Consider the following 22,517-nt stretch of genomic DNA (forward strand, 5'->3'; position numbering starts at 1 on the left):
ATTCTAATCCCCGAATGGATGGAGGAGAGGAGAGCAGCTGATCGGGAAAAGTGCTCATGGACAAGAAGGCTCCAGGACTGGCTGAGGCAGAAATCGTCCCTGCACAGTTAGGACATGACCCAAGATTTTTCAGTGTGCTTGTTTCATCTAGTAAAAAGCCTGTGGGTCTCAGAATGAAATTCTGACAAGGAGTAGGAATGAAAATCTCTCCCTGTTATCTTTGGGCTTTCAGATCTTATTCTGATTCAGAGAATGAGGCAGGTGATGTTTTATTTAAAAGGTGCTTGTTAATTCGATACCATCTACCAGGCAGTAAGTAGAATCACCAGTGAGAATTTGGGATCTTGTCATCTTTGCCTTTTGTTTCTAGAGCTGTGACCTTTTAAAAAAAATTTTTTTTTAATCTTTTCAGGGGTTTTATATTGGGGATTTTAGAGGAGCTGTGTCAGGCAGATCTCATCTGCTGTCACGGTAACCCCAAAATGTTACTCATATATTATAAATGGGTGAAAGTTATATACCTATTTTATATTTTAGTCTATCAATTTATCCCTGTTTTGTTGCTTTGAATAATAGGAGCCAAATGCAGCGTATTAAGTTCTAGACCATTGTGTTGTGTAAAGACATAATCACAATCTTAGCCCCTTTCATTTTTATGATAATTGCATGGACGTAAAGTGGTATTAAGTAATTTTTATTTTTTGTCATTTGGATCTAACTTTAGAAAATTAAACATTTATAGGACATACGTCTTCATCCTAAATACTTCCTGTGTACAGAGTCATATTTCTTCCCAAATATAGAAAAAATAATTTTAGAACACTCAAGGAACTTCCAATCTCCTTATTTTATCAAGCAAATCCTGTATAAAAGTCCTTTAATATACATAGTTCCACCTACATGATTCATTTCCAGCCTCCTACTTCAAAAGATAGCAAACCTGGTTGGATTAAGTAGTAGGTTTTAATATGAGATATTTCCAAGCGTTACTTTTGTAGACCGTCCTCCAGACAAGTTCCCAGCTTTGTTCCTCCCCTGCTCAGTAAGGACTGTTGGGAGCACAGCAAGCTGGAGAAGGTTAAGTGGCCCTGGAGAATATTTAAGTAGCGAGACTCTTCCGTGGACGAAGCAGAAAGAAATTGTAGACGTGGCAGAGAGAGTCCTTAAAGCTTTAGAAGTCCTTCACATCCTTATCAAAGGACAACTTCATCAACACAAGTCTTGTCGCCGGCATCTGTCCCTGGGCTCCCATCACCCAGTAAATCTTTTTTTGTAAATAAAACCGTCCCCGCACGCCCACTAACACAGACACTAAGGCATCGTGCACCTTACTCACCTGTACAAGTGGTTTCATTCACAACCAGTTTCACTGAACTGAAGCAAATAACACTCGACGAGTCCGTTAAGAAAGTAGAACTGCCGTGTCCCGTGCTGTTAGGAAACTGTTGCTCAGTTCCTTAAAATATCAGGCCTAAAGCCAGAGCTTCCTTCACCGCTTTTCCTCTCAGAGCTCTGGGAAGAGCCCTGGCCTGCGCTAGCTTCTGACCATCTCACCCTCCCAGCGTTCGTCTTCTGAAAGCGCGGGGCCCAGCATCGACTGAGCCAACACGCAGAGGTTCATGTTCTATCTCTGGTGTTATGTCTATATTTGCAAAAAGAAAGTTATTCTATTTAAAAATGTTCTTCTATTTTGTGCATATTTGGAAAGCCTAATATTCTTTTCTCTTGTGGTTCTCTTTTCTTCCCCATTAGCTGTGTTCAGTATCCAAAGTGTATAGGCAATCAAGCTGACTTCAAAACTAGCTAAAAAAAAAAAAAAAAAAAAATCGTATTTGATGAAATGGGTGTAAAATCTGTGCAGATTTGTTTGTAACGAGGGGAGTGCTTGGAAGGCCATTTCCAAAACAGCAGTGCTTTTTAAAAGCACAATGCCTAGAGTATCCCACCACTAAGATCAGCTGACTGAACTTTGTAAGCATCTGAAAAAATGTCCAGTGTCGAACAACCAAGTCCTTAAAATATACAGAAGGTGTCTCTCGCTCTCACCCTCCCCTCCTAAACCTACTTACACCATACGCTGTGCTCACGCATCCGACAGTTCTGCACGCTCTTCGGTCCTTAGGGTTTTCCTTAACCGAAGTGTGCACTTCTTTCTGTCCTGCTTCTCACATGCTAAATACCTTCATGCCCGTCACTAGCCTCTGGTATTGGAAAGAGAACGGGGCAAGCTTTCTCTTGAAATACGTACTTTGAAAATATGCCTCGGGCAGTTATTCTAGTAGAGGAACTTTTTCTGGGTTCAGGTTGAAAAACATAATCTTCTGTAACCAGGAGCAAATTAGGTAACCCCATTAAAGTTCAGTCTCTTTATCTTTAAAGTGAGAATAATAAAGTATACTGGACAAAAATGTGTGGAAGATGTCTGTCACAGTGATCAGTGGCGGGGGGACACAGGCAGCTGTTGTAAATGCTATATAAAATGGCAGTTATTTGCATTATCATCATCGTTCATAAATTGTTTGGCCCAGTGGCTTAGGTTTTCTCCATTTTTTCCTTTATAAAGGTTTGTTATAAAACTTGTTATTCACTTGGAATTTGGAAAGGGGTGTTTACAATAATTTGTTAAGCTATACCTTTACACACATTATATTTAATAAGGAAAGGAGAAATATTGAGATTTGAAAAATATTGAAACTTCTCATATTTTTCCCCCCTTACTCATTACAGAGTATATTAACTATTAAAATCTAGATCTAAGTTAGATGTTGTATAGACAACTTACACTCAATATATCAAAAAGTAAACTTACATCTTTTCTTCCTTCCTTCCCCTCTCCTTCCTTCCTTCCTTTCCTCTATTTAATCTCTTTCCTTGGTTACCACTGATTGGTCACCTACTGTTGCCAGGTACTAGGGAATGGGTATGCAGTCCCGAGTAAGATAGTTACGATCCCAGTACGGATCGTAAATCATGCATGATCATTAATCATGCAACTTACAAACTAGCTAGTAGACACATTTAACAAATGAATTACAGATGGCTCTATCAAAATAGAGTCAGTAAGTGTCATAAAGGAAAGCTCAGAATTCAATACAAGGAAATCGTGTGCAGATAAGACGGAAACCTGACTCAGTCTGGGGGATGCCAACTCTGAGCAGAGACGTGAAGGATGAAGCTGGACGGGGAGGTTTCTTAGCAGAGCTGGCACAGTTATACCCAGACTGATGCATCATCTTTTTTTTTTTTTAGCTGTTTCTTTCTAAACACAATCATCCTTCCAGTCACCCAGGCTTAAAATCTTCACATTATTTTTGACACTTTCTTCACTTTTGCCTCAACAAATAACCAGCTGCCCAATTTTCTTGACTCAGCATGTTCTTTCCTCTGTTCTCATGAATGCCTGATTCCCGTTCTCACTACAGTGGTTCCAGCCTTCTTTACCGTTCTCCTACAGCTGTATTTTTTCTGTCATTCAGCACATATTCAGGAGCTCTTGCTGTATGCCTGGGGAATCAGTTAGTTAGGGCCAATAGTATAGAATTGAACACGATAAGCACGGTCATTTGCCAAGCCTACAAATGTAATGCATGGCTGAGGATCCTGGGCCGTTTGGGTAGGTGGAAAGTATTGGTTTGGGTAGGTGGAAAGTACTGATGTAATAGAAGTAAGCTGGTATCTTATCATCCTGAATAATTTAGGCTTTGGAGGCGCCTGGGTAGCTCAGTTGGTTAAGCATCTGACTCTTGATTTTGGTTCAGGTTGTGATCTCCGGGCCATGAGTTCGAGCCCCAAGTTGGGTTCTGCACTCAGTGTAGAGTTGGCTTGGGATTCTCTGTCTCCCTACTCCCTGTTCCTCCCCCTGTGCACACACACGGGTACTCTCTCCCCCTCTCTCTCAAATAAATAAATAAAACCTTTTTTAAAAAAATACTAATTTAGACTTTTTCATAAGAACCCTGGGAGCCACTGAAAAGTTCTACACAGGAGAGTTAAGGAAGCAGAAGCATTTGGGGACTAGAGTGAAAGAGGATGCTGAAATAAGATATAAGAAGAAGGAAGTTTGGTGAGAAAGGTGATGAATTTGTTTTGTTTTGTTTTGATGTCTCCCAACTGGCCCTCTCCCCTTCAATATCTTCCCCTTCCATAGCATCCAGTCATCTTGTGTGATGCTGCCAGATTAACTCCCCGGGACACCCTTCTGATCTCAGTTTATAGAAGTTTAATGACATGTCTTGTTAAGGAATAAAATCTGAATTCCTCACCCTTTTATTTAAAACTTACAACGAACTGGTCCCATCTCTGTTTTAAAGCTTGGTTTTTAGTACTCCCCTTTATGTCTTCCTGTCCAAAACTGTATACCCCGCAGTCCTGAAGCTTTCCCACAATGAGGACTTTGTCCTGGGCTCCCTCCCTCTTTCCTGTCTGCTTACACACTTAAACCCTCTCCTCCTCCGGGTCCTTACTCAGATGTGAACCCTCCTACGATAACTTCACTTGTTTCCGCTGAGAGTAATTCCTCTTTTCTCTGAATCCTCAATATGATTCAGTTCACAGTGTAATAGCATTCATCACCTCCCCCATGTGATACAACTGTTTAGAGAAGCAAGACATGAACTCTGGAACTCAGCTGCCCGGATTCAGATCTCGCCCTGACATTTCCTGGCTCTGTGATGCTGAGCACATCTCCTGAATTCTCTGTGTACCAGTCCTCCTTTGTAAAATAAACATTCCTACTGTATAAGTATTGTGGGGATTAAAGAGGTAAATACTGTAAAAATGCTTAATTTTGTGTCCGACAATAGTGCTGTATAAATATTTGGTATGATCATGCCATTATTTTTATCATGTACACGGAGCATCCGCTCTTCTAAACTATAACTTGAGGACCTAATCCACATCTGATTAATTACAATGGCTTCAAAATCGCAGACTAAATAGTGAATGAATGAATTAGAATCACAGTGATTGCCGGGCACGGTGGCGCGCACCTGTAGTCCCAGCTATTCGGGAGGCTGAGGCAGGAGGATCGCTTAGGCTGTAGTGCGCTATGCCGATCGGGTGTCCGCACTAAGTTTGGCATCAATATGGTGACCTCCTGGGAGCGGGGGACCACCGGGTTGCCTAAGGAAGGGTGAACTGGCCCAGGTCAGAAACCGAATGGAAATGGAGCAGGTCAGAATCACAATGATTAGTGAATCTTAATTGGAATTTTCACATAGTTTATTTTCACATAGTTTATTTTGAAGATAACATTTTCCTTGTTAAAAAAGTAAAAAAAAAGTGTATGGTCGAAAGTGACTATAGGAATTCAAAGGGAGTAGCTGGAACAATCAGAAAAGAATTCACTACAGTGAGAATGATAACTTTTAGAACTAAGTATGCATAACTCAGCTCTCCTAATATATTAGTCAAAATTCATTGAATGCCCAATGTACCAGGTGCTATGTTTATCACATTCAAACTTCAAAACAGACCCATCTGGAAGTGTTAGTGTTGTGTCCATTGTAAAGATGGGAGAACTGAGGCAGAGCAAGGCAATGTCAAGTAATTTGTCAAAGTCACACTAGTAAAGAGCAGAGCCAGGATTGGAACCCAGGGAGACTGGATGCAGAGCCTGGATTCTCCCATCAGCACAGTCCAAAATTAGGAGTTCTACTTCACTATTTGCTGAACTCTTTCTAATAATGTATTTTATTAAGTTCACCGGAATTTCATTTTCTATTATGTTTAAGCTTATACCTCATCCATTGATCTTGAAAAAAATTGACTACTATTTTTTCATTATTTCTCACTAACTCAGTTTTTCATTTACAGTAACAAACCCTCAGATTCTTCATCTGTGAAATAGAAGTTTGAAGCTATAACAGTAGTTCCTGAACAATCCAAAAAAAATTCTTTGCTCCAGACACACAGATTTCTGTATTACATTCCTTACCTTTGCTTATTCATGCCCCTAATCAGTGTTCGGTGTGCCGTGGGAAACTTTATAATAAATCACGGGGTTTTGTAGATTCCAGGAATCCACTGTCCTGGACTAACATCTAAATAATCTCTAAAGCCATTTCCAGTGGAAATATTTGAGATTTTGTATATTCTAGACTTTAGGTCCCTCTCTCACTAGTTTCTAATTTATCATTTATCTCTGCCATAAGACGGAGCACATACCCCCTAGCCCTTAATCTACCAAGTTTTCTTCATTTGTTTTTTTTCCCCCTAAATTTTCCCACCTTCCTTCAGCTCAGATTCCTTACTAAACAATATAGCTTATTTTGCAGAATTTGTAATTACTGCCAGACCCTTGTGTAAAGAACTATTTCTAAAATTTATGAGCCTAAACCTAGAACACACATTTACAGAGTTTTCACTTGTTTTGTGAAAATAGCAAATAAAGGAAATGTTTTTATATCATTTTTTGGATGACTCCAAGCACTTTTCCTGGTAGACTGAATTTTAAAATCCCATCTTGATCTGCATCTTCAGCATAGACCTACTGAATTAAAAAATTAAGGACAGATACTACCTAGACACAAAGCAACATGATCTCCTGGACACACCTATTTTTACCTTCCTTTGATTTTTTCTTAATACCAGCCTTTTCCCCACTCCTTGAGAATTTAATTCTAATGGTATTGGAAGTACCTAGTTTAATATCTTTCTACGATAGGCCTATTGAGAAATACCATCAGAGAGCTGCCAGTGATGTTGTTCCTGGCACTGTTGGAGACTGGGGCTCCATTTGTAAGTTACCAGCAAGAAGATGTCAGCACCCATCCCATGCCACCCAGCTGTGCTTTATGTTTCCCAAATTTTATGTTTGTGAGTGCATATGTTTTTCTGTTATGCTGACCTTGTTTTCAGCAAAATCAGTCCAGGCCTGCCACTCCAGCATAAGAACGTAAGTCTACATTCTTCAATATTTATTCTTTAGATTTCTTAAGCAGGGCCAAACCAATTCCTATTCTATAAAGGCTTGTTCAAAACCACTGGTAGCATCTGAAGGGTAATACATACAGTGCCTTGCACATCACCCCCGCCCAGAACTGACCACTTGTTGCTTTGCATCCCACTGAACCTGCCGGGTGTTCCTCACAGCACCTGTGCTACTTTAATTCAATTCCTCATTTACAGGTCTCGCTTCTCTTTCTTAGTGGCCTTTGTATCTAAAGCTTCTAGTATAGTATCTTGCTCATGGTAAATGTTTATTTAATGTTTGCTCAGTGAGAACTCTGGAGTGAGAAGAGAAGAGTTAGTGAGGCACTTGAGACAGATACTGAGGGTGGACTCACTGGGGAGTAGGGTACAGGACAATCCTCTCAGGGCTGGTTCTGACAGGGGAAACTAATGCTGGAAATAGGGAGGTGGAGTATGACAATGGACCACAGCCTGGCTGGCCCATCTGGGGAAATAAAGAGAGTTAAGTTTGTGCCAAAGGCTGAGAGACAATTGATAGAAACTCCTGAAAGCCAGAATTAAAAAACTTAGTTTTGATTTAGAAGCAATAGGGAGACTGTAGTCTTTTGATTTGGACAATGAATAATCAAAATAATATTTCAAAGTTTTATTGAAAAGGATGTGTGCTTATGTCAAAATTCATATGTGAAATATTGATTTTAGTCTGTGGGTCATCAGTTGATCTTGAAGGTCTCTTTCTTTCTGTTCTCATCCCACAGGTTGTTATTTTGTACTTTGAGCCAAGCACATTTCGCTGTATTCTCCTCAGATGGGTCCGTCTTCTCGGTTTTGCTACTGTATATGGAACTGTCACTCTCAAGCTTCACAGGTATATTGTATTCCACTAGTTTTCATTCCCATGGGGAGATCAAAGTGTTTGGCTTAGCATGTAATTGCAAGCTGGGTCAACCACTTAAATGGTTTCATTTAGACAACAAGACAGTACATATTTTTTTCATTTTCAAGGCACTATCATTAGGATGCTCTAGGAAAATCTTTCATACAACTGAATTTGAACAACAAGTTTCAATAAAATTGTGCCATTGGGTATGGAAAATTTCATTCTGAATAAAAAATAATTTAGAATGAAGGCAAGAGAGTATTTGCTAGCTAAGAACAGTAAAGAATACAAAGACAATACAGCTAAAAATCCAGGTCGAGGGCTTCCAGAGAATCCTTATGTAGTAGAATTCACCAGTCTGCTGACTTGACAGAGACTACTGTTATTCATTTGAAATTACATGCTCCAGAGTAATCCTGCTGATATTAAATGGGTGAAGTTCAAAAAAATAGTGTTCTTGATTTCCTCCTTAACCAGTGTGCTCTAGTGATTATCAAGCTTGTAAATTAGGCAATGGGGTAAATCTTCTTATACATTCAAAACCACCTACTTTTCTTAATGTATATTATAAGTATGGAGAAGAAAGAGGCATATAGTACATTACCTGTCCACAAAGGGTTTTCCCTTGCCTCCTCTTTCCAAGATCTCTCAGTGCAGTAGTGCCAAAGACCACTGGAGAGAAAATGTAATTTCTCCCTCAAGGTAAAACATCAACTCTATAGAGGAAACCCTTTATGCTGATTACCTTTACAGTTGTTTTTATAACTGTAGTAATGAAATATATGGCATATAATATAACATAATGGCATAGTAAACCATTCACATTTCCATGCTAATGTGATCGTGTTTCTCATAAAAGTATTTTAATATGGCTTAGACAACAGTTTATCTTAGAATCATAATACGTATTATATTTGTCTTTAAATATCCCCCTTTCAATCTTTCTTTAAATGTGATCATTTTACTATCTACTACACAAGAATCTTAATTTCTTTTTTGGGGTTTTGTTTTGTTTTGTTTGTTTTGTTGCATTGGTACTTACTTACTGGGAATGCTCCAGAGTATCTTGTTGGAATAAACATAAATATCCTTAACTCTCAAGATTCTTTTCTTATGTATGTCCCATAGTACAAAGAACATTGGACTGGATGTCAGAGATCCAGCTTAAATCTCATTTCAGCTTCTAACTCTAGGAAATCATAGGCTTCTATTTCCTATAAAAGGAAAAGATTAGACCAATCTCTGGTATTCTTTCTGACATTCATTTTATTCTTTCCACATCACAGAACACTTTGCTATTATGTCCTTGTAGTCTTCAAGTATCTTCCGGTTTCTATTCATTATATGATAGCTATTTTTAACTGATGCTCACCAAAGGAAATGAGTAATCATTGGCAACCTGTAATAGACAATAAGCCTTCTAGAAATCCTGAGAGAATGGGTGACCTCCTGAGATTTAAAAATGAGCCTTCTCCCTGTGAGTCTAGCACTTAGCATCTCTTGGGTCTTCTGTTATATAATACAGTTTGTTTATTTAATTATCTTCTTCATTTTTACCTAATTTACTTTCTCTTTGAAGTGAGGGTCTTACCATTGAATCCCCAGCTCTTAGCACAATGACTGATACATGGGAGACATGGGAGATATTTAGTACTTATGAGTTGGTGACTGAATGAATAAAAACGTCAGATGCAGACTTAGAAGCTGCTTCCAACAGTTCTGTCCACACGTAATGCATTCACAGCTCCCTGACTCACTGGATGTCCCCATGTGTCTAGAACATGTAACTCTGTGGTCTGCAACAGGCTATTTGATGGGATGCAAACACAATATTAAATAGCACTGAATCATGTAATGAGAAAATTACTTCCATTCAGGTGCTCTTTCCATCTTTCTGATTATTTCCAATAAAAAAAATTAGCGGGGCACTAGTAGGTCTCTAACACCTGCCAAATACTTGCTAATCTCCCTTTTCAACAAAGAGCAAATCAAGCTTCAGGCTCAGCGCTTTCCATTCCAATGCTCCCTTGATATAATTTACTGACCATCTCACTGTATTTCTACAGTTACTTTCTATTTCTGCATTATCAGTTTTTCATGTAAAGTAGCAATATAAAGTTTCCTTTAAAATATTTTAGGTAGAAATTGATTTAGAGAATATGTAGCTGGTATGCAGACTTAGGCAGAAATCAAGACTGTGGTATGCAAATGATTAGAATTTGAGATACTTGATTAGTCCATCATTCTTTTGTTTATTTCAAAGACTGGTCAAGCTATTTTCTATTTGTCTTTAGAAGTCATTGTAGCAAAGAGTTACCACTGAAGATTTAAATCAAGTAGAAACTGTCTCTAACTTAATGAGCTAGATTATTCTTAACCTGTCTGAACCATATGGTTTTATATTATATTCTGGGTTTTTCATATGCTTAAATTTTACCAATTCCAACATTGTTTAAGTCTGTAAAACTGAACAATTAACATCCCAGAAGAATGTGAATAACCCAATGGAAGACTGGCTGAACCAGTTTCATATTTCCCATTCTTAGTTGTCACCGTGCCTATATTTATATATTTAGGTATTTGTTAAGTGAATGAGTGGGTGGATGGTTATAGTGAAGGCAGCTGCCATGGGTGTCTTTGCTTGGTATTTTAGATTCAAGCAACATGTGGACTTCTGAGATTTGGTAGTAACGTGAGAAAGAGGAAAGACCTAAAAGGGCACTGGGGTGGCTCAGTCGGTTAAGTGTCTGCCTTCTGCTCAGGTCATGATCTCAGGGTCCTGGGATTAAGTCCTGTGCTGGGCTCCTTGCTCAGTGGGGAGTGTGCCTTTCCCTCCCCCTCTCCCTTTGTTGCCCCTCCCGCTGAGCTTGCATGCTCTTGCTTACTGTCTCTCTCTCTCTCTCAAATAAGTAAATTTTAAAAAAATCTTTAAAAAAATAAAAAAAGAGCAAAAGTATAAATCCTAACAAATCCAAATTCAAATTTCAGTTCTGCAATTAACTATTTATATAACCAAGAAGAAATTATTTTAACATCTGAAAATCAGTTTTCTTGCCTCATCTGTAAAGTTGTAAAGGCTAAACTTGACTGGAGTGTATGTCAATATATCAAGGGGGTGGGGCTACTATGGCTGAATTAAGCAATAAGAAAATTCATTGGAAAAAAATATGGAGAAAGGTATGGAACTAGGCTTTAGAGAACCTGACCCAAGATAGATTGAGGGATCAAGACAGCATGGTGAATGCCATATATCAATTTCATAGAAACTTCATTTTTTATTTCAAGATTTTTTTTCAAAAAGTAAATCCTGCCTCTCTAGGCAGAAAATTCTGAGGAAATTATCAGTACAGATACATAAAGTGACTGTTAAAGTCCCTTGAGAATAGGACAGGCAAGAAAGACCCCTAGGTTTTTGTTTTATTTCAGTCACTTCCCTCAAGGCTTAGGAAAATTATGGAACACTTCTTTCTCCATCTCCTGGTTTCTCACTGATTGATGGTAGTGTTTACAGAATTCCAGTAGCCCTGAAAACTTGGAGCAAATATGAAAAAGGAACAGAATCTCATGCTGTCACAGAAATGATACTATTAGCCTGGGAGGGAGCTTCAAGGTTTCATTCGCTTTTACCAAATATTCTACTTTTTAATGTAGTGGTCTCTCCCTGTGTTTGAGAATTATACATCAGAGACTACCATGCCCATCCAAAGGAAAATTGTAAAAGAGTCTTTTGTTTTCTAACTGTGCAATATAGGCTAACAATTTGGGGGCACGGCAGGAGTGGTTTGCCTCTTCATGGAGGAGTCTTTTATCACTGACATTTAGAGTCGCTGTTAGGCGATGGTGAGAAAAAGCAGACCAACTTTTAGTTGTCTTTATTATTGCCCTAAGTTCTCTACAGGCAAATGTGTCCCTTTGTTACCTCCGTCCTAGCGCAAGCCAGTCCCAGTGCCCCTCCTCCCTGGCAGGCCATTCGTGCAGTGCAATTTATTTCAACCTGTAACTGTTTGTTCCTTTTTGGAGAAAGAAGGAAGAATGGTATAGATCTTAATACGGATCACAGAGAAAATAGAGCTGAAGCAGGAAAAATGAAGGAGGTTCATTTATAAAGAAGAGTTCCCTTCAGTAACCATACAGATGTTTAACTTGGGACATGAATGATACAGGACACATCTAAAAGAACATCTAGTTCTTTGTGTGCTTGTATGCGTTCATAGAATACTTGCTAAGTTAGGTTTGCTTGTTTTAAGAAAGTTGTTAAGGCAATATCTCTAGGTTCAGAAAAGCCAAATATATTTTCAGGAGGCAAAATGAGGAAATGTTTTAAATGAAAGGAGGTGGAGAGAGATTAAGAAACTTAATGCTAAAAGAACATTTTCCTATTCCCTATAATATGGTTTCTGAAAACAAATTGCCTTTTGCCTTTTTCCAAGGCTAATCAAGAAAAAAAAAAAGACTTTTTTGTACCATATTTAAAATGAATATTTAAGCAAACTGTGAAAAAGCCTTCTTCTGGCTTTGGACTAGGGATTTTCATTTCATACATTATTCAGTACTCCTTGCTCTAGATACAACAAAATACGTAACAGTTTTCTCTACTGTGCTCATTAGCACCAAATATTTACACTTTGTGGGAAAGTTTTGTGGGTTTTTTTTTTTTATTTTTATTTTTTTGGTTGTTTCCTTGTAAATTTTAAAAAGTGACTGGAAGTTACCTATATTTATTTACTTTATGTATTCTTTATAAGTTTACATAAAATACAGTAAGGTACCTTGAATTCTTGGAAGAATGAAAGAAAAGCAAGTTAGGACTGTCTAGAGAAGCTAAGAACTTGTAACAAAATAAAGGTTGCCTTCTTTAGTTTAACTTACAATAACCGCTGCCTGGTAGGCAATTTGAGATAGAGACTCAAGCAAATTAGACTATTAGCCTCAGAACCATCTGCTTTAGCAAGGTGTTGGTTAACTTTCATTTATGAAAGCCAAAAAAATAAATAAATAAATAAATAAATAATAACAACCTTTGTTCTTCGGTGGCTGAGCAAAATGCCTATGGGCGTGCACAAGATTCTTCTAAAAATCTTGCATTTACCCCAGCTCACAGATGAATAATGTTTAAGGTCCCAAATCATGGCCCAGAGAGGTTTGAACATGGAACAGTTTCAAAATGGTTTTAGCCAGTTGCCCACCTCAGCCAAAATAATTTACCAAGAACATGTCCTTTGAGCATGTAGCCATGGACATTACATTTTGACTAGGAAATGGGAAGAGTTTGCCATGTAGATGCTGGTCACGATGGGGATCTTAGGGGCTCCTTTCTGCTAAGCTCACTGTGGTTGATCATCTTTTCTGGCTGCCGATCTGGGTGTAGAATACGATCAAGTGAAGAATTACTCACAGTGATGTTTCTTAAGAACCATATTGTTCCAGAGAAAAGAGACTCCTTCATAAACTTCTGAGGAAGCTCTCTTTCCCTGTCAGGGTACTATTTGGACATTGTTAATGAAAAAAAAATTATCCTGACACTTGTCAAAGAATGGTAAGACAGACTTTATTCAAGGGTGCAACAAGGGGGGTTTTACACCCAGGGAGAGAGATTGGGTTCAACTCCGAATACATAAAGGAGGGGCGCCTGGGTGGCTCAGTGGGTTAAAGCCTCTGCCTTCGGCTCAGGTCATGATCCCAGGGTCCTGGGATCGAGCCCTGTGTCAGGGTCTCTGCTCAGCAGGGTTCCTGCTTCCCCCCCACCCCCCTCCCCCGCCTCTCTGCCTACTTGTGATCTCTGTCTGTCAAATAAAGAAAGAAAGAAATCTTAAAAAAAAAAAATACATAAAGGAAATGTGGAGATTTGCAGTTAAGAAGCAGGGTGTGGTTCAATGGATGAAAAACTACCAAGAGAAAGCATCAGAGGCAAAGGAGAATTTCTGGCTAAACCAACTTGGCAGGAGTCTTGCAAAAGGCAGGCCAAGGTGGTCTCAGATATAGGGTGAGAGATTTACACTAATCTGACTTAGTAAAATTCTTGCTACAACTGGGCAATGCAAAGACAAGGGACATCCAAAGCTTGGACCCAGTCAAGGAGAAGGCTCAGAGGAGCCTGGCTAAAGTTGGATTAAGGAGACAATCTTTGTCAATAGGTAGCTAAGTAAATTCCAAAGCCAAAGAAAGTTACTTAGCTTCAGAGATAAATTACAAAATATCAGATCCTTACCTTATATGCCTATACTTTTCATATACTAGAAAAAACTAGATGCCCTATGGGAAAATGACATGCTTGGGGTGACAATTTAGAAAACAAAGGTTTCAAATTCATGTTCATTGTTAGTTAGATAGTTCACTGGAACTATCTCTAATACTGGCATTTTAAGAGATTTGGGGAAAGATTGAGATTTGTAAATAATTTGACTTTCTCTTTTCCAGTTTCTTAGTTCATTAAATGCCAACCTAGGCTTTGTGATTTTAAGATTTAAACAATTTCCCTTGAGATATTTTTACAATTTTAAACTATTTCCAATGAAACAGGATAGATCAAAAGTCATTTGGCTCTTAACAATAGAAATTTACCTCAGAACTTCATTAATTCAGGAAACATCATGGAACACACCATAATGACTCGTGCTAATGCACAAAACTGTGTACTATCCTGATTCTAATGAACTTTCAGAAAGTGTGTAGTTACACGCGTTAGTTTTGCAGGCATGACATTTCTGTCATTCTGATCACTCATACACTTGGAAAGACCTAGAAGAGAGGCCCTTGAAACCTGAGAAATAAGCAAATTGTGACCTGTCACTTTTCCTCCCTGAACTCATCTTCCCTTTGTTGGCAGACTCCTCACCCGTCCAGGGCTGCCGTAGTCTGAGCCCGGTGGGACTTTGCATACAGCTAGTCCTTATGGATGGTGCCCCAGAAACCACGGAAACAGAATTTCCTAAGCTCCAAGGAATTTCTCTTTGATTATAAAGTCTCTGACTAACTAGAGAGTAAGACAGTTCCCTCTGCTCACTCCTCCCCACCCGGCCCCCTCTAATGACATCACACTGCCTTATCTAACTTCCTGTGGGACCCCAGCTGAATGACCCTAAGTATTGCTAATAATGTTAGTATATTCCTGTTACTTTCACAAGCTAACACAGTGTTGCTGGCTTGAACAGCTTCATTTATGAATTAAATGAATAGGAAGTAAAAGATTTGGGAAATGTAAGCGTATTGATAAAAGATGTCTTTTTATTAACTAGAGGTCTATATTCATACAGGACTTTTAAAACATCAGTGAGTAACTTTTTAATACAATTAGAAATAAAAGCAAAATTCATTTTATATTGTTCTACTTTTCAGAATATATTCAATATTAGGGGGGCACCTGGGTGGATCAGTGGGTTAAAGCCTCTGCCTTCGGCTCAGGTCATGATCCCAGGGTCCTGGGATCGAGCCTCAGACCCACATCGGGCTCCCCTCAGTGGGGAGCCCGCTTCCTTCTCTCTCTCTGCCTGCCTCTCTGCCTTCTTGTGATCCCTGTCTGTCAAATAAATAAATAAATAATAAATAAATAAAATCTTTAAAAAAAATATTAGGAATATCATGGGAATGTATCTCAGAAAACTGAAGTGACTTAAAGTTTTACTTATTTTGTCTCACATCAGATATCCTATTTGATTGTTTTGTGACACATAAGTTTGAAATACACTTTATTTTATAACATCTACATCAAAACTTTTCAATATTAAATTTCCCTTTTTGTTTTTGTTATATATATATGCTCTGGTTTCTAGTCAAAGCATCAACATTTTATGTCAAGATTTCTGGAAATAAGTTTGAATTAATATATATACTTTAGGGGCTGTGTGGCACATCAGAAACATGGGATTTTTTTATTGCCTGGATTGTATGGTTTTGACTTGTATATGTGTGCATACAATTGTGCGTGTATGTGTGTGTGTTAATCCACTTTAAAATTATAAATAAAAAGGCATCCAGTAATTCAGAATTAGTACTTCTCAGACTATAGTTGATACTTTATCCTAATGTTCTTCATTAGAAACTAACAGATCCTGTATGCCCTCCAGTGGAAATGTTTCTTTTCCTCATGTGAAGTAGATATAAGAGAATAAGTGGGAAATGAGATTAATTCATTGGCGCAGCAAAAAGAAGGGCCGCTAGGACTTGAAGGCCGCAGGGAGTGCTCGCCTTGGCAGCTCATACGCTAAAATGGGAACAACACAGAAAAGGTTAGCATGGCCCTGCACAAGGATGACACGCAGATTCGTGAAGCTTTCTGTATTTTTGACTAAAGAACTGCTGTAATAAATATATTAACTTAAACCGAAAGAAAGGATGGATGGATGGATGGAAGGAAGGAAGGTCGGAAAGAAGGAAGGAAAGGAGGAAACAAAGGTCACGGTGAGACAGTCTGCTTCTGAAAGCCCTTTACCACTGTCCCCCGCTGCTGTTGTCAGGGCCCAGAGGCGGGGATTTGGCTTGCATTATTGGATGGACACACCAGTGTCCTTTCTGTCGCACCATCGGTTCCCCCTGCCGGCCTCCGGTAGCTCTGCTGCCCATCACCTAGCATTTACATGCGTCTAGTCCAAAACACCTGAGTTGTGTTTACATTTTCATTCAGTTCAAAACAATTTCCAATTTGAGTTACTCTTTGGCCCACAGATTATTTAAAAGTGTTATTTAGTGTGCAAATATTGGAGGGATTTTCCATAAATCTTTGGTTTTGATTTCTAATTTAATTCTGTTGTGGTTAAATGTATGACTTGAATCCTCTTAAATTTATTGAGACTCATTTTATGGCCCAGAATATAATCTATCTTGGTAAGTGTTCCATGGGCACTTGCTTTCTGTGGTTTTGTGGTTGTTCAATAATTTTGTTCAAGTTTTTTTTTTTATATCCTTTTAATTTATCTCTACTTGTTCTGTTGCGAGAGTAGCTAGAAATTTCATATTTGCCTGTTTCTCCTCACAGTTCTTTCAGCTTTTGCTTCATATATTTTGAAGTTCTGTTCTTAATACACAAACATTTGGAGTTGATAGGTCCTATTTATAGGACATGGACTCATGTCCTATTCATGTCCTGTTCATAATGATAAAGGATTGACTTCTTTGCGAAATGACCTTCATTGTCCCTGATAATATTCTTTGCTCTGAAATTTACTTTATCTGATATTAATATAACCACTTCTGATTTCTTTTGATTAATGTTAGCATGTGATATCTTTTTTTATCATTATTCTAACTTTAAGCCTTTTGTTTTAGATTTAAAATGCATTTCTTGTAGGAAGTTTATAGTTGGGTCTTGCCTCTTTAAGTCTAATCTGACAATTTCTGCCTTTTAGTTTGTGTATTTAGACTACTTTCCTTTAAACCTGACTATTGTTAAGCTTGTGATTTTAAATAGTATTACCTGCATAATACCTTCTAACATGCCATTGGCTCACCTGGCTTCTAGTTACCATCATGCTCACCACACAGAATTCACATGTGTCCAGTCCAAAAAGATGGACTTGAACTAATAAGGAGCTTAACACTGGAAGCACAACTATTCTAGAAATTCCTAGATAGATGCAAAGTACCAAAACCGAGTCAAGAAGAAATAGAAAATCTAATAGATCTGAAACAAATGAAGACATTGAATTAGTAGTTAAAAATCCTCCCCTCCACCACCACCACACATGCACACCCCTGTACTGGATGGTTTCATTGATGAATTATACCATGATTTAAAGAAGAATTAAGGGGTGCCTGGGTGGTTCAGAGGGTAAAGCCTCTGCCTTCAGCTCAGATCATGATCTCAGGGTCCTGGGATCAAGCCCCATATTGGGCTCTCTGCTTGGCAGGAAGCCTGTTTCCCCCTTTCTCTCTCTCTGCCTGCCTCTCTGTCTACTTGTGATCTCTCCCTCTGTCAAATAAATAAATAAAATCTTTGGGGGAAAAAAAAGAAGAATTAAAACTAATTCTTTGCAAACCATTCTGAAAAATAGATAAGAGATCATTTCCTATTCATTGTAAGAGGTCAATAGTACCCTGATAGCAAAAATAGATAAATATATCCCAAAAAAACAAAACTCCAGACCAATATCTCTTATGAATATAGACATAAAAATCTCAATCCAGACAGAATCCAACAGCCAAAAAGAATTATACATCATGACCAGGTGGGATTTAGCCCATGAATATAAAAATCAATCAATGTAATAGAGTATATTAACATAATAAAGGACAAAACCACATGATCATCTCAACATATGCCGAAAAAGCATTTGACAAAAATCCAACGCGCTCTCATGATAAAAACACTCAGCATACCGGGAATGGAAGTGAACTTCCTCATACTGACAAAAGTTATCTATTGAAAATCCGCAGCTGACATCCTGCTTAATGATGAAGAACTGAAGTCTTTCCCCCTAAGATTAGGAGCAAGATAAGAATGTTCACTCTTGCTACTTCGATTCTATGTTGTCCTGGAAATTCTCATCTCAGCAGTTATGCTCCAAAAAGAAATGAAAGGTATCCAGATGGAAGAAAGAAGTAAAACTATTTGCAGATGACGTGATCTTCTGTGAAGAAAATTCTAAGGAACCCACCAAAAAACTATCAGATGTAATAAACAGGTTTAGCAGTGGTGCAGTATACAAGATCAATATGCAAAAATCAGTTGTATTTTACACACTAGCAACAAACTGAGACTCAAATTAAGGGGGTATTTTCATTTACAATAGCATAAAAATAGAATATGTAAGAATAAGTTTAACAACAGAACTACTAGGAAGGTGCCCTAAAGACTGCAAAACACTTATGGAATGAAATTTAAGAAGACCTAGATAAAAGGAAAGATCCCTTGTTCACGGTTTAGAAAACTTAGTATTTTCAGATTGCTCTATTTCCTAAACTGAATCAGCCTAATTCCTATTATAATCCCAGATGACTTTTTTTTTTCTTGGTAGAAATTGACAAGCTGGTTCTAAAATTCATATGGAAATGCAAAGGGACCAGAATAGCCAAAACAATCTTAAAAAAGAAGAATAAAGTAGGAAGATTCACACTTCCTGATTTTAAAACTTACTTCAAAACTGCAGCAATCAAGACAGTGTGATACTGGCATTGGAAGAGACACATGGATCAATACCAGGTTTCCCTAGGCAAAACAATGAGGTTGGACTTCTAACTCTACACCATACACAAAAATTAATTCCTAATGGATCAAAGACCTAAATGTAAGAGCTAAAACTATAAAACTCTTAGAAGGAAATACAAAAATTCATAATCTTGGAGAAAAACCCAAAGCACAACAACAAAACAAAAAAAAAAGGAAAAAGAAATAAATTGGACTTTATCAAAATGAAAAACTTTTGTACATCAAAAGATATGATCAAGAAAGGGGGGTGCTTGGGTGGCTCAGTGGGTTAAAGCCTCTGCCTTCGGTTCAGGTCATGATCTTGAAACCCTGGGATCAACACCCCCCCCCAACCCTGCATTGGGCTCTCTGCTCAGCAGGGAGCCTGCTTCCTTTCCTCTCTCTCTCTCTCTCTGCCTGCCTCTCTGCCTACTTGTGATCTCTGTCTGTCAAATAAATAAATAAAATCTTGAAAAAAAAAAAAGAATTAAAAAGAAAAAGAAAGGCAAATAATGAGGTTAAGAGGATAAGCAATATGAGTGAAGGGTAGTAGGAGATACAGGCTTCCAGTTATTCAATGAATAAGTTACAGGTATAAAAGATACAGCATAGGGAATATACCAATGATATTATAATAGCATTGTATAGGGACAGATGGTAGCTACACTTGCAGGGATCACAGCATGATGTATGAAATTCTCAAATTACTGTGTTGTACACCTGAAAGTAATGTAACATTGTGTGTCAACTATACTTCAATAAAAAATAAAATGACAGAATGAAGGCAAAAATCGTATCATCTCAATTAGTGCAGAAGCAGCACTTGACAAATTCACCGCCCATTTATGATAAAAACTCTAAACATTAAGGAGGTATAGATGGAATGTACCTAAACATAATAAAGGCCATACATGATCTCAAGCCACAGCTAGCATCATACTCAATGGTGAAAAGCTGAAAGCTTTTTCTCTAAGATCAGGAACAAGACAGGGATGCTCACTTTTTTTTTTCCTTTAAGACTTTATTTATTTATTTGTCAGAGAGAGAGCACAAGCAGGGGAAGCAGCAGGCAGAGGGAGAGGGAGAAGCAGGCTCCCCGCTGAGCAGGGAGTCCAACACGAGGCTCAATCCCAGGACCCTGAGATCATGACCTGAGCTGAAGGCAGATGCTTAACCAACTGAGTGACCCAGGTGCCCCAAGGATGCCCACTTTTACCACTTTTATTCAACATGGTATTTCAAGTCCTAGCTATAACAATTAGGCCAAAAAAAAAAAAAAAAAAGAAAGAAAGAAAGAAAAGAAAAAAAAGAAAAGAAAAAGAAAGAAGAAATAAAATGTATCCAAACTGGAAAGGAAGAAGTAAAACTGTCGCAACTTGCAGATGACATAATACAGAGAGAAAATCCTAAAGACACTACCAAAAATCTGTTAGAACTAATATAAATGAATTCAGTAGAGTTGCAGGATATAAGACCAAATACAAAAATCTATTGTGTTCTTATACACTAATAAAAAACTATCATAAAAAGAAATTAAGAAAACAATTCTATTTAAAATTGCATCAAAAAGAATAAAATACCTAGAGATAAATGTAACCAAGAAACGTGTACATTGAAAGCTATAACACATTGATGAAAGAAATTGAAGAAGACACAAACAAATGGAAAGAACAAAGCTGGAGCCATCATGCTCCCTGATTTCAAATAGTGTTACAGAGTTGTAGCCATCAAAATAGTATGGCATTGGCATAGAAGACACAGAGGCACACCTGGGTGGCTCAGTACATTGAGCATCCAACTCTTGGTCTCAGCTCAGGTCTTGATATCAGGTATAAGTTCAGGCCATGCGTTGGGCATTAAAAAAAACAAAAAACCCACAACAAAACCCCAGATCAGTGGAAGAGAAGACTGTCCAAAAAATAAACTCACTCATATATGGTGAATTAATTTACAACAAAGGAAGCAAGAATATACAGTGGGGAAAGAATAGTCTCTTTAATAAAGTGTGCCGAGGGGAAACCAGACAGCCACATGCATAAGAGTGAAACTGGAGTAGTATCTTACACTATAAACAAAAATTAACTCAAAATGGATTAAAGACTTGAATGTAAGACCTGAAACCGTGAAACTCTTAGAACAAAACATAGGCGGTAAGCTCCTTGATATCAGTCTTGGCAATGATTTTGAATCTGATTCTAAAAGCAAAGGTAACAAAAGCAAAAATGAACAAGTGGTATATCAAAACAAAAAGCTTATGCTCAGCCAAGGAAACCACCAACAAAATGAAAAGGAACATAAGGAATGGGAGAAAATATTTGCAATTCATATGTATGGTAAGGAGTTAATATCCAAAATATATAAAGAACTCATAAAACTCAATAACAAAAAAATCTGATTTTAAAATAGGTAGAATAGACATATTTCTAAAGAAGACATTCAGATAGTCAACAGGTACATGAAAAAATGCTCAGCATCACTAATCATCAGTAAAATTTGAATCAAAATCACAATGAGATATCTCACACCTGTTAGAATGGCTATTATCAAAAGAACAAAAAAATAGCAAGTATTGACAAGGATATGGAAAAAAAGGAACCCTCTTACACTGTTGGAAATGTAAATTGGTGTAGTCATTATGGAAAACAGTGTGGAGGTTCCTCAAAACATTAAAAATAGAACTACATATGGTCCAGCAATTCCACTTCTGGATATTTATCTGAAGAAAACAGAATGCAAACTTGAAAAGATATATGTACCCCATGCTCATTGCATCATTATTTATAATAGCCAAGATATGGAAACAACCTAAATGTCCATTGGTGGATGAATGGATAAAAACGATGTGGTAGATATATATACAGTGGAATACTATTCAGCCATAAAAAAGAATGAAATATTGCCATTGAGACATGAATGGACCTAGAGGGTATTATGTTAAGTGAAATAAGTCAGAGAGAGAAACACCAAAACTGTATGATCTCACTTATATGTGGAATCTAAAAAACAAGCAAAACAAAAAAACCAAGCTCATAGATATGGAGAACAGACTGGTGGTTGCCAAAGGGTGGGTGTGGAGGATGGGTAAATGGGTGAAAGGAGTCAAATGAGATAAAATAACTAAGTAATGGGAATATAATGTACAGCATGGTGACTATGGTTAATAATACTATATTGTATATTTGAAAGTTGCTGAGAAAGTAGATCATAAAAGTCTTCATTATAACAAAAAAAAATTGTAACTGTGTATGGCAACAGATGTTAACTAGACTTACTATGTTGATCATTTCATAATATACCAATATTGGATCATTATGTTGTATACCTGAAAGTAACATAGTGTTATTTGTCAATTTTACCTCAATTATTTTTTAAAATTAGAAAAAAAAGGTAAGTTACAGACTGGGAGAAAAATACTCATTATATGTATATCTTTCAAAGGACCTTATCCATTATATATATAGTTCTACAAATTATGAAAAATCAAACAATATAATAAAAAAAGAAAGAATTGAACAGACACTTCATAAAAGAAGACACACAAATGGCCAATAACACATTAAAATATGCTAAATATTATTCATCATTAGAAAAATTAAAATTAAAATC

General features: G+C 37.5%; 1 protein-coding gene across 1 annotated transcript in view; it reads left to right on the plus strand.

Moving 5' to 3' along the window:
* Nucleotides 1-22,517, plus strand: part of GPR158 (G protein-coupled receptor 158) — a gene marked incomplete at both ends in the record, with an annotated part of 320,694 nt that overhangs the window by 246,644 nt on the left and 51,533 nt on the right. The window contains one exon of the mRNA XM_080810173.1: nt 7,671-7,780. Coding sequence (XP_080666299.1) covers nt 7,671-7,780 — 110 coding nt within the window. The remainder of the gene's footprint in view (nt 1-7,670; nt 7,781-22,517) is intronic.

The sequence above is a fragment of the Martes martes genome (genome assembly GCF_963455335.1).
Source record: "Martes martes genome assembly, chromosome: 8".
NCBI lineage: Eukaryota > Metazoa > Chordata > Mammalia > Carnivora > Mustelidae > Martes > Martes martes.